The following is a 12,384-nucleotide window of genomic DNA, read 5'->3' on the forward strand; positions in this document are numbered from 1 at the left end:
CACGCCCACTTTTCCTAAGCCCCGCCCACTTTTGCTAAGCTCCGCCCACTTTTCATAAGGAATTTTTCTAAACCCCGCCCACTTTTCCTAAGCCCCGCCCACTTTTGCTAAGCCCCGCCCACTCTTACATCATTTCCAGTTCATCTCTGACTCACAAAGAAATCACTAGAAAATTACAGGATGTTATGGTTTTGAAAAATTTCCCAATGAAGGCTTGCCTAGGCTTGCCCAGGGAATTTCCAAAGGAAACCACACCCACCAGTCTTTCTCTATAAAAGCTTCAAACCCAGGCTCCATTTTAAACATTTGTTTTTGCTGGCAATGGTGTTTTGTGTGCTTGTCTCGAACTCTCTGTCTTCTATGGAACTAAACCTTCAAGTTGATGAACTGGATTCAAACCTCTTATCTATTGAGGTAAGAATTTTTATTTTCCTATTTTCAAACTTTGATTGAAGCATACTCATTTAATAATTAAATAACTTAATTAATACATTATTATTTTCTCTCACAGGAAATTGTGACTGAAATACGAAATGAAAATACTGCTTTTGCTACAACTTGGGGGGAAATTGTTGGCTTGGTTGAAGACCTTATGAGCGACCAAGACCTTGAGTGGGATGACTTTGGTGTTCCTTGGAACTCTCTGTCTTGTATGGAACTAAACCTTCAAGTTGATGAACTGGATTCAAACCTCTTATCTATTGAGGTAAGATTTTTTATTTTCCTATTTTCAAACTTTGATTGAAGCATACTCATTTAATAATTAAATAACTTAATTAATACATTATTATTTTCTCTCACAGGAAATTGTGTCTGAAATACGAAATGAAAATACTGCTTTTGCTACAACTTGGGGCGAAATTGTTGGCTTGGTTGAAGACCTTATGAGCGACCAAGACCCACAGAACGAGTTCGTCCTTGATGACCCAACCAAAGAGTTATACCTTGGAGACCAGCAAAATCCTGAAAAAGAGTTTTACAGCAATAGTACTCATTGTGAGTTATCAAGACAATACCCACTGAACAAGTTATACCTTGATGAGCCAGAATACAAGTTTTACCTTGGAGACTCACAAATTTTGAAAAAATCAAGAAATGAGTTCTGCCTTGATGGTTTAAATAACTACCTTGGAGACTCAGGAAAAGGGTTCTGCCAAGATGGTTCTAAATATGGGGCCTACCTTGGAGACTCACAAATTTTGAAAAAATCAGTAAATGAGTTCTGCCTTGATGGTTTAAATAACTACCTTGGAGACTCAGGAAAAGGGTTCTGCCAAGATGGTTCTAAATATGGGTCCTACCTTGGAGACTCACAAATTTTGAAAAAATCAGTAAATGAGTTATCCTTAAGAGACTTTGTAAGTTGGTTTTACTTTGAATACTTGAAATGTGGGTTCTGGATTGATAACTCACAATGTGATACATATCTTGGAAACTCAACGGGAATGTGGTTATACCTTGAAGACTTGGAAAGTTGGGTTTATGTTGGACACTTGAAACTTTTTTGGGGGCTTTTATTTATTTATTTATTTATTTATTATTATTATTATTTTATTTATTTATATTTTGGAGACTTTTGGAGTTGCTATCACTCTTTGGGATCTAAACCTATCGATGTAATTCTTTGTCGGATGGTGCTTGATGGGAGCAAGATCAAGAAAGTTCTGGGAAGAAAGTGCAGGCTTACTCCCCCTTTCTACGTCATCAAACCTGAAAGCCTTAAAAGACAGAATTGGAAGAAGAAAAAAAAAACGTAAAAATATATATATATATATAGGTGGAAATCTCATTTTGAAAAAGACATTGTGTTGGGCGAGGATTGAGTTAGGGTTGAGATTTTGAATGTGAGGGTTGGGACACACACACATACACATCAACAAACAAAAGTTAAGCCTTGACTATTCAGTTGAGGATTCTGTGTTTGGGGTTCACAGATCTAAGAACGTCCACCCCTTGACACACATTATATACTGTTATACACCTCGGACTTGGCCCTCGAGTGTCCACAACGGTGTATAGTAGGAGGGAGTGAAGCGCCAACCTATTGCTCCCATTGCACACACACACACACACAAACAAAAGTTAAGCCTTGACTATTCAGTTGAGGATTCTGTGTTTGGGGTTCACAGATCTAAGAACGTCCCCCTTGACACACATTATATACTGTTATACACCTCGGACTTGGCCCTCGAGTGTCCACAAAGGTGTATTATCTGCTTAGTTTTGTCTTTTGTAATTCCTGTGAATAAAATGAACCTAAAATCTCTTCCCCTTCCAAATCATATATTTTATAAGTCCAAGGAACTGTATCTATTACATCAACAATTTTAAAAAGTTCTTTCGTCCATCGTTCAGTAAAACCCTTTTCAAAATGAGATTTCCACCTATATATTCTTACGATATCACCAACTTTGAACTTAGGTTTTCTGACATTAATCTCTTTTTCATATTTTAATTTTGTAAATGTTTCTGATGGCTTCATATTCGTTGACGTGTGAATCGTGTCATTATACTTATCCACAATATCCTGAATAAAAGATGACCATTGTTGTGAACCGAGTTGTGTGAATTTTTTATATAGTCTCTCTTTTAAGGTACGATTAAAACGTTCAACAACAACTGCCTTCCCTTCATTAAAGGTACTGTATAATGTAATACTGTTATTTTTTAGAAAATTCATAAATGTCTTGTTATAAAACTCTCTACCCTCATCAGTCCACAATTTCGTAGGTTTTCTCTTACTTTTATTAAATATCTGTTGAAAAGCTAACATAAGAGTATTACCTGTTTTGTTTTTTAAAGGGACAACCCACGCATATCTACTCCTCAAATCAATAACGGTTAAAGCATACTTGTACCCCTTATCATTATTGAGTTCAATCAAATCAGCAGACCAGATATAATCAACTTCCTTGGAATAAACTTTCCTTCTCTGAAACTTTGTGAATATTGGTTTATGTAATTCATCAGCTAATTGCTCTTCAGTCTTAATGGCATCATTAGAGCCTATAAGTTTTTTGAATTTCCAAGTCCAAGTTTCAATTTAGCACTAATCATCTTCTTCAGGATGAACCTATCAACTTTTTCTCTCAAGGTTGGATTTTGTATCAGAGACAAATTATACAACATTTCTCTATCGGCTTCATGCTTTTCTTCCAACGTTGTGGTATTCCCATAATCAATATCGTGTCTCATGCACACTTCATCAACTCTATTGATTGGTTTACTCCAGGATTTAGGATTGTTTGCCTCATCTAATCTTTTATCCAAGTTTGTGCCTGGACCACAGAAAGAATACCCTGGAAGATGTAATTCCCCTGGTATTCCAGTAGTTGTAAATTTACTTCCTGATAAAAACTTTTGTATATCTCCTCCGAGTTTGTGTTTGGAGATAAATTGATTTTTTTGAACCACACACCGAACATATACCTTTTTGTATAACCCTGTTATTTTTACTTTTAATATATGAAATATTTTTAGTATTAGTTTTCTTTTTACATTTGAGACAATAACTCATTTATTTATGAGAAAAATTTCTGCAGAGTGCAAAAACCTTTTTAGTTTCCAACATGCACATTTGAATCTTAATTTTTAAAACATAAAGAATCCTTAGAAATGCCTTCACTCTCTCCTCCATTTATTTAAGAAAAAACTTGAATTAAAATGAATAGCTTGACGATGCTAATAGTTTTGTTGAAAGTATTGCAAATAGACTTGTTAATTCTTTGTATTCCTTCCTGGTGGGATAAGTTATTTTCTTTAATACCTCTATTCTTTTTTGAATCTCACTGGTTTCCATATTTTGATATTTATTCATTCTCTCTCTTTCCTCCCTCTCTCTCTTCTCTCTTTCCTCCCTCTCTCTATTCTCTCTTTCCTCCTTCTCTCTCTTCTCCTTTTCCTCCTTCTCTCTCTTCTCTCTTTCCTCCCTCTCTCTATTCTCCCTCTCTCTATTCTCTCTTTCCTCCTTCTCTCTCTCCTCCTCCTCCTTTTCCTCAACTCCTTCCTCATCCCTTACTATACTTGAATCGTTTACACCCCATAGAATATTATACATATATTCATCAGGATTTCTTGTTATTCCTGTATCCAAAATAATTTTTTTACAACAGGAAACCAATAAAATTTCTTTTGAATTTCTAAAAGAGCCTTACCTTTTCTTAACCTTATAATTTTTTCATTATTTAACATTCTAATTAAATCTAAAGTTGTTGGTTTATCAACATCAGCATAATGCCAATCTTTTATTGAAAATACCTCATTCTTATGTTGTAGAACATATTTATTAAAATACCGAATACCCTTTTCTTGAAGGTATGCTTGGACACAGAAATGATAATTTTCTTGAAGCCTTCTTGCTGTCATTTATGTATTAGAAATATATGTTAGAATAATATTATGGCACGAAACACCTCCCCATCTTCCCATAGTTAAATCATTTTGTATTTCCTTACTTATTATATATAATCCTGTTTTTCTGTTTTCATGAGATAAACAAGGGCAAAACCATTATTATATTTACCCTTATTAAATTCTTTTATTTGTTGTTTACTAATCGTGGCTCCACAAAACTCATTCTCGATACCAAGTGGATAATATTCTTCCTTACGAGACTGATTTAATTGTTCCAGGTCTTCGAGGTTAATTTTAAATGACCAATTATACCCTAAATCATTCATATCATACCCCCATTGTTCTATTCTCATACAAACGATACGCCCTTCTTTATAAAAATTTATTTTAATTCGAACTGTGAATTCTGTATGACCTGGAGATAATATCAACACTTCTGTATCTTTAGAATACACAGCCGTTTTATTTAAGTATATATATTGTGATAAATCGCTTAATCTCACCAAGTCATTCGCGTCAGTCGGGCTTGGATAATTTTTTAATTTATAAGCATTTTTCATGTTAATATTTTTGTTTATATTATATTTATATCGTTCAGCCTGTGCCTTTGTATAATAATTTGATAAATCAATATCCAGTTCTTGAGATACACCAAAGATAGAACCATCTTTACCAACATAAGTCATTTATATTAGATTAAAAATAATATCATAAAATTTTTTATTTTTGTTGAGTTGAAATAACACATATAGACATAATTGACCACAACACTTGGAATTTAATTATTGGACTTGAAATGTTTGATAAACACCATTCTGTAAGAATTTTATGACTTCAACAGGTGGTGGAAGACCAAAACTATCAAAATAATATTTGTCTTGACTATTAAAAATACAAACCCAATGAGAACCGTTCCCATCATTATCTTCTAAGTTCATAATAATATTCTTTGTATGTTTCGACACATTTGTTAATTCATCTCTCATACAAATAACCACATTATGAATTTTTAATTTCTTACAATATTTGGCAAGTTGTAAATTTGATGTTGTATTCTTTCCAAATTCTTTCAACCACTCATCAATGCTCATTTATTTATTAGAAAGATATAATCCATTACCTCTTTTCGTTAATTTTACACCTGCTTGTGCTATAGAAGAAAGCATATCTCCAACTAACAATCTCGCTTTATCAGGCAGACCTTCAAGTTTTTCAGCAAAATCTACAATTACACCACTTCCACTAATTTGTTTCTCCAACTCTTTGTTATGTCTTTCCAATTCTTTTGAGCCTGGAGTTGAGCCTTCCTTTCGTTGGCAGTTTTGACCGCTGTTGAAATACCACCCGTCAATGCTCCAACCGCACTTAAACCAGCAAATAAAGGAATTAGAAATGGGAGAAATCCTCCACTCGTCTCTCTTATTGAATATTTTTTCAACATTGGTTTTGTCATTTTAATTTTAAGTGAGCCAGTGTCATTCAAGATTTTAACCTGTTCTCTTGTGAGCAAAACATCAATTCTTACTGCTCCTTTTCTCTGAATTGTATTAACGTTAATCGTACAAGGCTTTTGATTTTGAACACAAGATGATAGTTTATGAAGATTGATTTGATTAACATATACCCCAGTTGGTACTTTGTCACTCATTTATTTAACAAAAAAATTATGTGAGACTAATCATCACACCATTATCTGTATTAATCTGTAATTCTGTTTCTTCCAAAAGCAAACAATATGTATCAACTTCTTCACTCTCTCCTCTTTCAATGTATAGGGAAGTATCCACTCGATTAGACTTTATAGTTTCTTTTTGAGCGCTCAGGTCAAACGTATAGATTGTATACAAACTTTTAAATGCTGTCATATCCAAAATAGGTTCTTTATTTCCATTACTTTCACACACCTTTTGGTAAGACTTGTATGCTTCAGCAAAATCATTTTTTTCCCAATTAATTTCCAATCTATCTCGTGGATAAAATGTTCCATCTAGAGAAACGCGAAGTTGTTTCACCTTAGCATTATCACTCAATGCATTATTCTTATCAGTCGCAGTATCACCATCTGGCTTTTTAAAAATCATCCACAGATATCGTGGCTTTCCTTCCAGAACACCCAAATTCCACGTGTAAGTAGTTTGATTGAGTTTAACGTGTTGACATCTTCTTTTGAGGTATGATACACTGAGTGGTTTCTTTGAGTTAAGTCTTCGATTCAACATCTCTTCTGTTTTAAGATTAGGAGTATATTCACTGATATACCAACTCATCTCCTCAATTACAAATTTATTCTGATCACCAAAAGCATTACCAACACCAAAAAGCAATCTATTTTCATTATCATTCCTTTGTAGTTGAAATCTAATTTTAAGACCATACAGAACTTTATCATAATCACAAAATCCAAATATACCTTTAAGAGGAACTGCCACAGTAAAACTATTTTATGCTTTTGTATCATCATTATACATTCCTTTCCTTTGAATATATCCAGGGTCTGTGTTTGTTCCCGTTGACATATCAGGAATAAAACCTTCGACAGACCCCTTTCCCATTCTATCACTGAATGTATAGAGTGTAAATTTCATCATTTCAGATACAGCAGAGACATAATCAACCGCTTCAACTTCTTGTGTTCCAATATACAATCGCACACTATCAAACATTTTCCAGAAGAAATCATTTACAAGTGTAGCGTTTGTGTTATTCCCAGCCTTAGTGAATTTAAATTTACACAACAAGAAACTTTCGGAGAGATTCAAATAGGTTTGTTGATTATTTATTTCAAAACTTTTTGTACCATTTGTATTCCAGTCTGTTCCAGTTATTGCATTTACCTTGAAGTAATCTTCTTTTTAGTGGAGTTTGAGATAATAATAGTATCATCCAAATCATAGATACTATCAATTGCTTCCATACTTGTATTTATTTAGGAAAAAAGATGTTAAAACTTTTGAAACCCTGATCCAAGTATTTGAATTATTTTCTGTCGTTCTTGGGGGACAACTGAGTTTTACCTTTCTTAATTTCTTTTATTGCTTGTAATTTATGAGATTCTTTCTGAGCATCTTTTATACTCTTTACAGCACCTGCTACATTTCCCACAGCAGAAGCAGTTGAACCAATTAGGTCTTTATGTTTAAGAATAGTTGAACCAATACCCATGAGAGTATCAATTATCCCATCTCCTCTAAATTGATGTCCAACACCCCTTTGTCTCTTAGGTTTATAGTATCCTCTACCAAGATACATACCTTCACCCTTGTAGTACGGGAAAGGAACATCCCATCCCCTGTAATTATTTTATATTTTCCCAACTCGTGCTTCCTCACAATAACCATCGTATTTATTTATTGAAAAACTTCACGTAGGTGAATTCTGATGGATATAACTTCTCCATTAAAAGAGATCACACGATTATCTTGGTTGGTTATCCTAAAATTTACTCTGTGTATGGTTTTTCCTGACACAGGTAGATAAACCAAATTTTTAGGCTCCATATTGAATTTATAACCAATTGGGGTTGAGTATGCGCTGAATGAAAATATTGTATTTGTTTTTAATCCATCATTATAAGCACCATCAATCAAATCACAGTGAATTAACACCGAATTTATTCCTGAGGATATTTGAATGACATTATCACTGTAAAACGTCCCATTAGTTTCAATCTTTTTTGAGGAGAAACCTAATAACTCTCTAAATGAATTATCAATTGTGAAATCAACCTTGTAGTTATTTTTAACTTTAATCGTTGATTTTGAAGTATGTTTTTGAATGTTTATAATAATATTTTTTGGTTCATCACCCTGTTCTTTCATAAGACGAGCAATTTCGGAAGATATTTGAGAAATCTCGTATGCTCCGGTGAGACTGTTATCGTTTTGTATCCACTTCCCGGATTATAACTAAACTTGTCATTTTTCTCGGTTATATTAAATAAGGTATTATAAGTCTCCATGGACAATAAAGATGCCTCATATTCTTTTGTTGTGTCAAGTTGTAGTGGGTATGGGAATGAAGATGTGTGGTCGCTTGTTGTGAAATTAAAACTCAGGATTGTGCTTCTCATCTTATTTAATATGAGATAAAATGTCTTTATATTGAGATTTATTAATTATTTTCATGTTCATCAACTGGTCTAAAATGGCTGATGCTTCATTAAAACAATTGTTATTTCCAGCCTTCTTACTGCCGAACAACAATAACAGTCTATTAACTAATTGCGATGGGTCATTTGGAAGAAAACTAATACCTGAACCAAGGATACTTAAAGCCTGAATAATGTGTTTCTCCTTCTCATTCTTCCTACTTTTACCAGAAAGAATAACCTTATAATTTAGAGTGTTCAGCAAATCAATATATACTCTATCATCATTATTTTCCATATCCAATGGTTTATCAATATACTTTGATTCATCCCTCACAGTTGAACCTTGCCTTCCATCTTTTGTGAGAAGAAACATTAATCTCGGAGTTAGTTTAACAGGGGGTTGAGCAGAACTTAAGAACCTTAATTCATCATTAAATATCAATACCTTTTCTTGAACAAGATGAATTATTGCTGGTTGTTCTGTTGGAATGAGTCCTGCTTTGGTTTTTGAATCTGCTGAATATTCATTGTTTTGAACAGCATTCACAATATAATCAGGGGGTTGATTAATCTCTTCCAGTTGTTGAAATAAACCTTCATCATGTTCTAATTCTCCAATATGCTCTAATTCTTCCTCCGTCATTTGACTGAAATCTTTTAACATTTGGAGCTTTCTGGGAGTATATTCTACTGTGGGAACTGTGGAAACATCTTTCATTTTTCTTGGGAAGTTTTTAAAAGTGGTTTAAAAAATTTCTCTTGTTTTTTTTTCAAATGCTTCTTCGCCCGTTAGTTTCTGTCTGCGTTTCTTCTTTATGTCTTCCTGTTGTTTTACAACTTTTGAAACCAACTCTTGATGTTCCTTAAATCTTCTTGCTCTTTCTTTTGTATCCATTTATTTATTGTAAAATATCATTTAATGAATTGTAAAGATCAACAGGGAAATTTTCCTTTTCTTCATCATTCAAGTAGATGTGTTCAAATAAATCCTTTTCTTTAAATATTTCATCAAATTCTTTATTAACATTAATGCGAGTTGTAATTTCTTCTTCACTAATCCTTGCATCTCTGCTTTTCATACGTTTGTGTTGAGTTTCTTCATCAACATCAAAACCGAATGATAAAATCTTCACTCCGCTCAGATATTTAATAATTTGTCTCGTTCCTTCTGGATTAGTTTCTAATATCCCAACACCACCAGATTTTAGTTTCTTTAACTCACTCTTACAATGTGAATATTTTGTTGTACCAAGAGAAACCTCCTCAAATATTTGTCCTTCATTCCTCAATCGCATATGTTCCTCCACTGAAATATAGTGATAATCTTCACCTTTTACTTCTCCAGGTCTTATTGCTCTAGTTGTTGTTGATACAATGCGTATCACGGGGTGTTTTTAAGTAAATTTACAATATTCTCATTTGTACTACACAAGAACCTTGATTTATGAAAGTTTTTTCCAGAAGCAGATTTACCCACAAGATTTATAATAATAGTTGTCATTTATATATGTAATTGTTTATAAAACAAAAAATATATCCCTTAATATCTCATCTTGTTTCACAACAATATATTTATATTTTTCAGTCGTGTGCTTCATATAATCCTCAAATTTCTTTTTACTACATAATGTAGAACAATTATCTCTCCAAAAATTATTGATATCTATTGAATTTAACTTGAATAAAATAAAAGTATTAGCATTGTTTCTGATGGAACGACGAGGAAGTTGAAAGTACGATTGACTAAGATAAATACAATTACAAGAAGAATGTCTCCCTCTTGTGTAGTAGCTGTCCATTACCGTTTGGTTTCTCTCATTAACACAATCATCAAAGATAACGAGGTTCTTTTTGATTTATCCAAATCTTGGGGAGACGGTATATCATCCGTATTATCACTAAGAATACAAGTTATAAGATTTGATTTCTTTTTACATCTCTGTGTATCACAAAATAGTTGAATTATATCTTCAATGTTATAATCATTTAGGTTTTTTTGACGTTTAAATAAACCTATTATATCTTCTTTTTGAAGACCAGCATTAAAACCTTGTGAGAGTAGTTGATACTCTGGTTGAAAACTCGACTTTGTGAAAATTATTAAATTATCATAATCTAAAAAGTTGGGAGTGAGGAGCATTTTTAAAAGTAAGCAGGTTTTTCCACATCCACTTGAACCAACTATGAGACATCTTAATGAATTTGGGAGATTTTTATGGTTGTTAAATTTTATCTTATTTTCCCAAATAGGTAAAAAATCATTCATTTATATATTTGAAAAACAGATTATTTAATTTATTATTGGCTTTTTTAGAAACTCTATATTTTATCCTAAGTTCAGGTTTAATTTCAAGATAATCCATTATTTTATTTATACAATATCTTGTGTTGATATTTCCCTGAAAATTACATCCATGAATAATATACAACAACAATCCTTTGAACATTTCTCTTATACGTTCAGTTTCTTCCCTTGTAAGGAAAGGTGTGTTATCATCCTCATACTTTACATTCATTTCTCTAATCAATCTTGTAAAGTAATTCATTTTTGGTGTAAATCTAAAAGAATTATTTTCCTTTTTATATTTTTTATTATCATTAATTAGAAGATAATCACAGAATATACATTGTTTATAGGCTTTTGACTCTGTGTTTAATCCCCGTCTTTCACACGCAGGACAATTCTCAAATTTGTCATATGGAGAATCAGGAAAGTCTAGCATATTTATAAAGTAAAACTTTACTTAAACTGAAATTCATCTATACTTTCAGTTGTATATTACCATCGATATCGATATACTTTTTTTCATTATCAGATTCAACGACAACATTTTTTATATTAAAGGTAATTTTAAAATTATCGTTAACTACTATTGAACGAAATGTCATTTCACCTGATATATTAACATCCTTTATTTCATCAAGATTTACATCTTTAGGGTTGTTGAAAAAAATACAAATTTCTCCTTGCATATTACAGATGGTCTTATCTTTTCTTTCTAAAGCTTCATCCATAAGGTTTTTGTTCTTTGATACTTTTTCTTGTTTCATTGCTTTTTCTAGTTTTGAATATATTACTAGAAGGAGAGGAGAAACTTTTGTTAGAGATACTTTAATTGATGTTCTACCAGGTATACTAAAAGCCCTTCCACTGAAGGAAATTGAAGAACTCATATTATTTACCATAATAGTTTTTATCCAATAGTTGTTATATTTATCTTTGTTCAATTTTACATCCTTGACATATTTCTCAGTATCTTTAACAGATGAAGAGATTGATTGAAACTTGTCTTTTGTGTCTTGAAACATTGTATTTATTAAGTGAAAAAGTTGGAGGATAAAATGTTTTTAAGCACAGATTCACCTATAAATTAAACGAAATTTTCATCAAGAAAATTTTAGTTTAAGCAAAGTTTTATTCTATAAATATGGTGAATACAACGTACTGCGATGTTTGTAATCACGAATATAAACATTATAGAAAACACCTCCGAACCAACAAACACACATTTAATCTATTTCATCAAATATCTCCTCTTGAGTTGGAAAGAAAACATTGTGATATCTGTTCAAAGGATGTTTTGAAGAGTAGTTATAATCAACATCTTCAATCACAAAAACACAAGAAAAATGAGTTTAAAGTAAAGGGAGACTATTATATTAAAAACACTGATGAGGCATTTAAAGGGCATATAAAAATAAGGATTTTTCAATTTGGAGAACCCGGTCCATCATCAATAGCTGAATCAATTGAAATAGTGAAACCCGATGTTGAAAAATTTATTAAAAAGACATTAAAAGAAATGAAAACTTTAAAGTTTTATATGGGAGTGAAAATGAATATGAAAAGACAAGATGAAGAACAAACTCCTTATATGAGAACAGATCTTCATTTTATAACATCATTTCAAGATTTTTTGAATAGTGGGGTTTATGAAGAA

The 12,384-nt window shown here is 32.1% G+C and overlaps 2 protein-coding genes across 9 annotated transcripts in view; one reads left to right on the forward strand and one right to left on the reverse strand.

The window, feature by feature from the left end:
- LOC147033506 (vespryn-like) overlaps positions 1 to 12,384 on the reverse strand; it is an 81,578-nt gene that overhangs the window by 38,821 nt on the left and 30,373 nt on the right. The window lies entirely within an intron of this gene.
- LOC147033507 (uncharacterized) lies at positions 58 to 2,555 on the forward strand. The gene is made up of 3 exons (XM_085855751.1): positions 58 to 414; positions 512 to 706; positions 804 to 2,555. Exons 1-3 carry the CDS (start codon positions 322 to 324, stop codon positions 1,755 to 1,757), a joined length of 1,242 nt encoding a protein of 413 aa, XP_085711877.1. The 5' UTR covers positions 58 to 321; the 3' UTR covers positions 1,758 to 2,555.

This window comes from Eptatretus burgeri, chromosome 2 (assembly GCF_056783735.1).
Source record: "Eptatretus burgeri isolate ZD-2024b chromosome 2, Ebu_testis_v1, whole genome shotgun sequence".
NCBI lineage: Eukaryota > Metazoa > Chordata > Myxini > Myxiniformes > Myxinidae > Eptatretus > Eptatretus burgeri.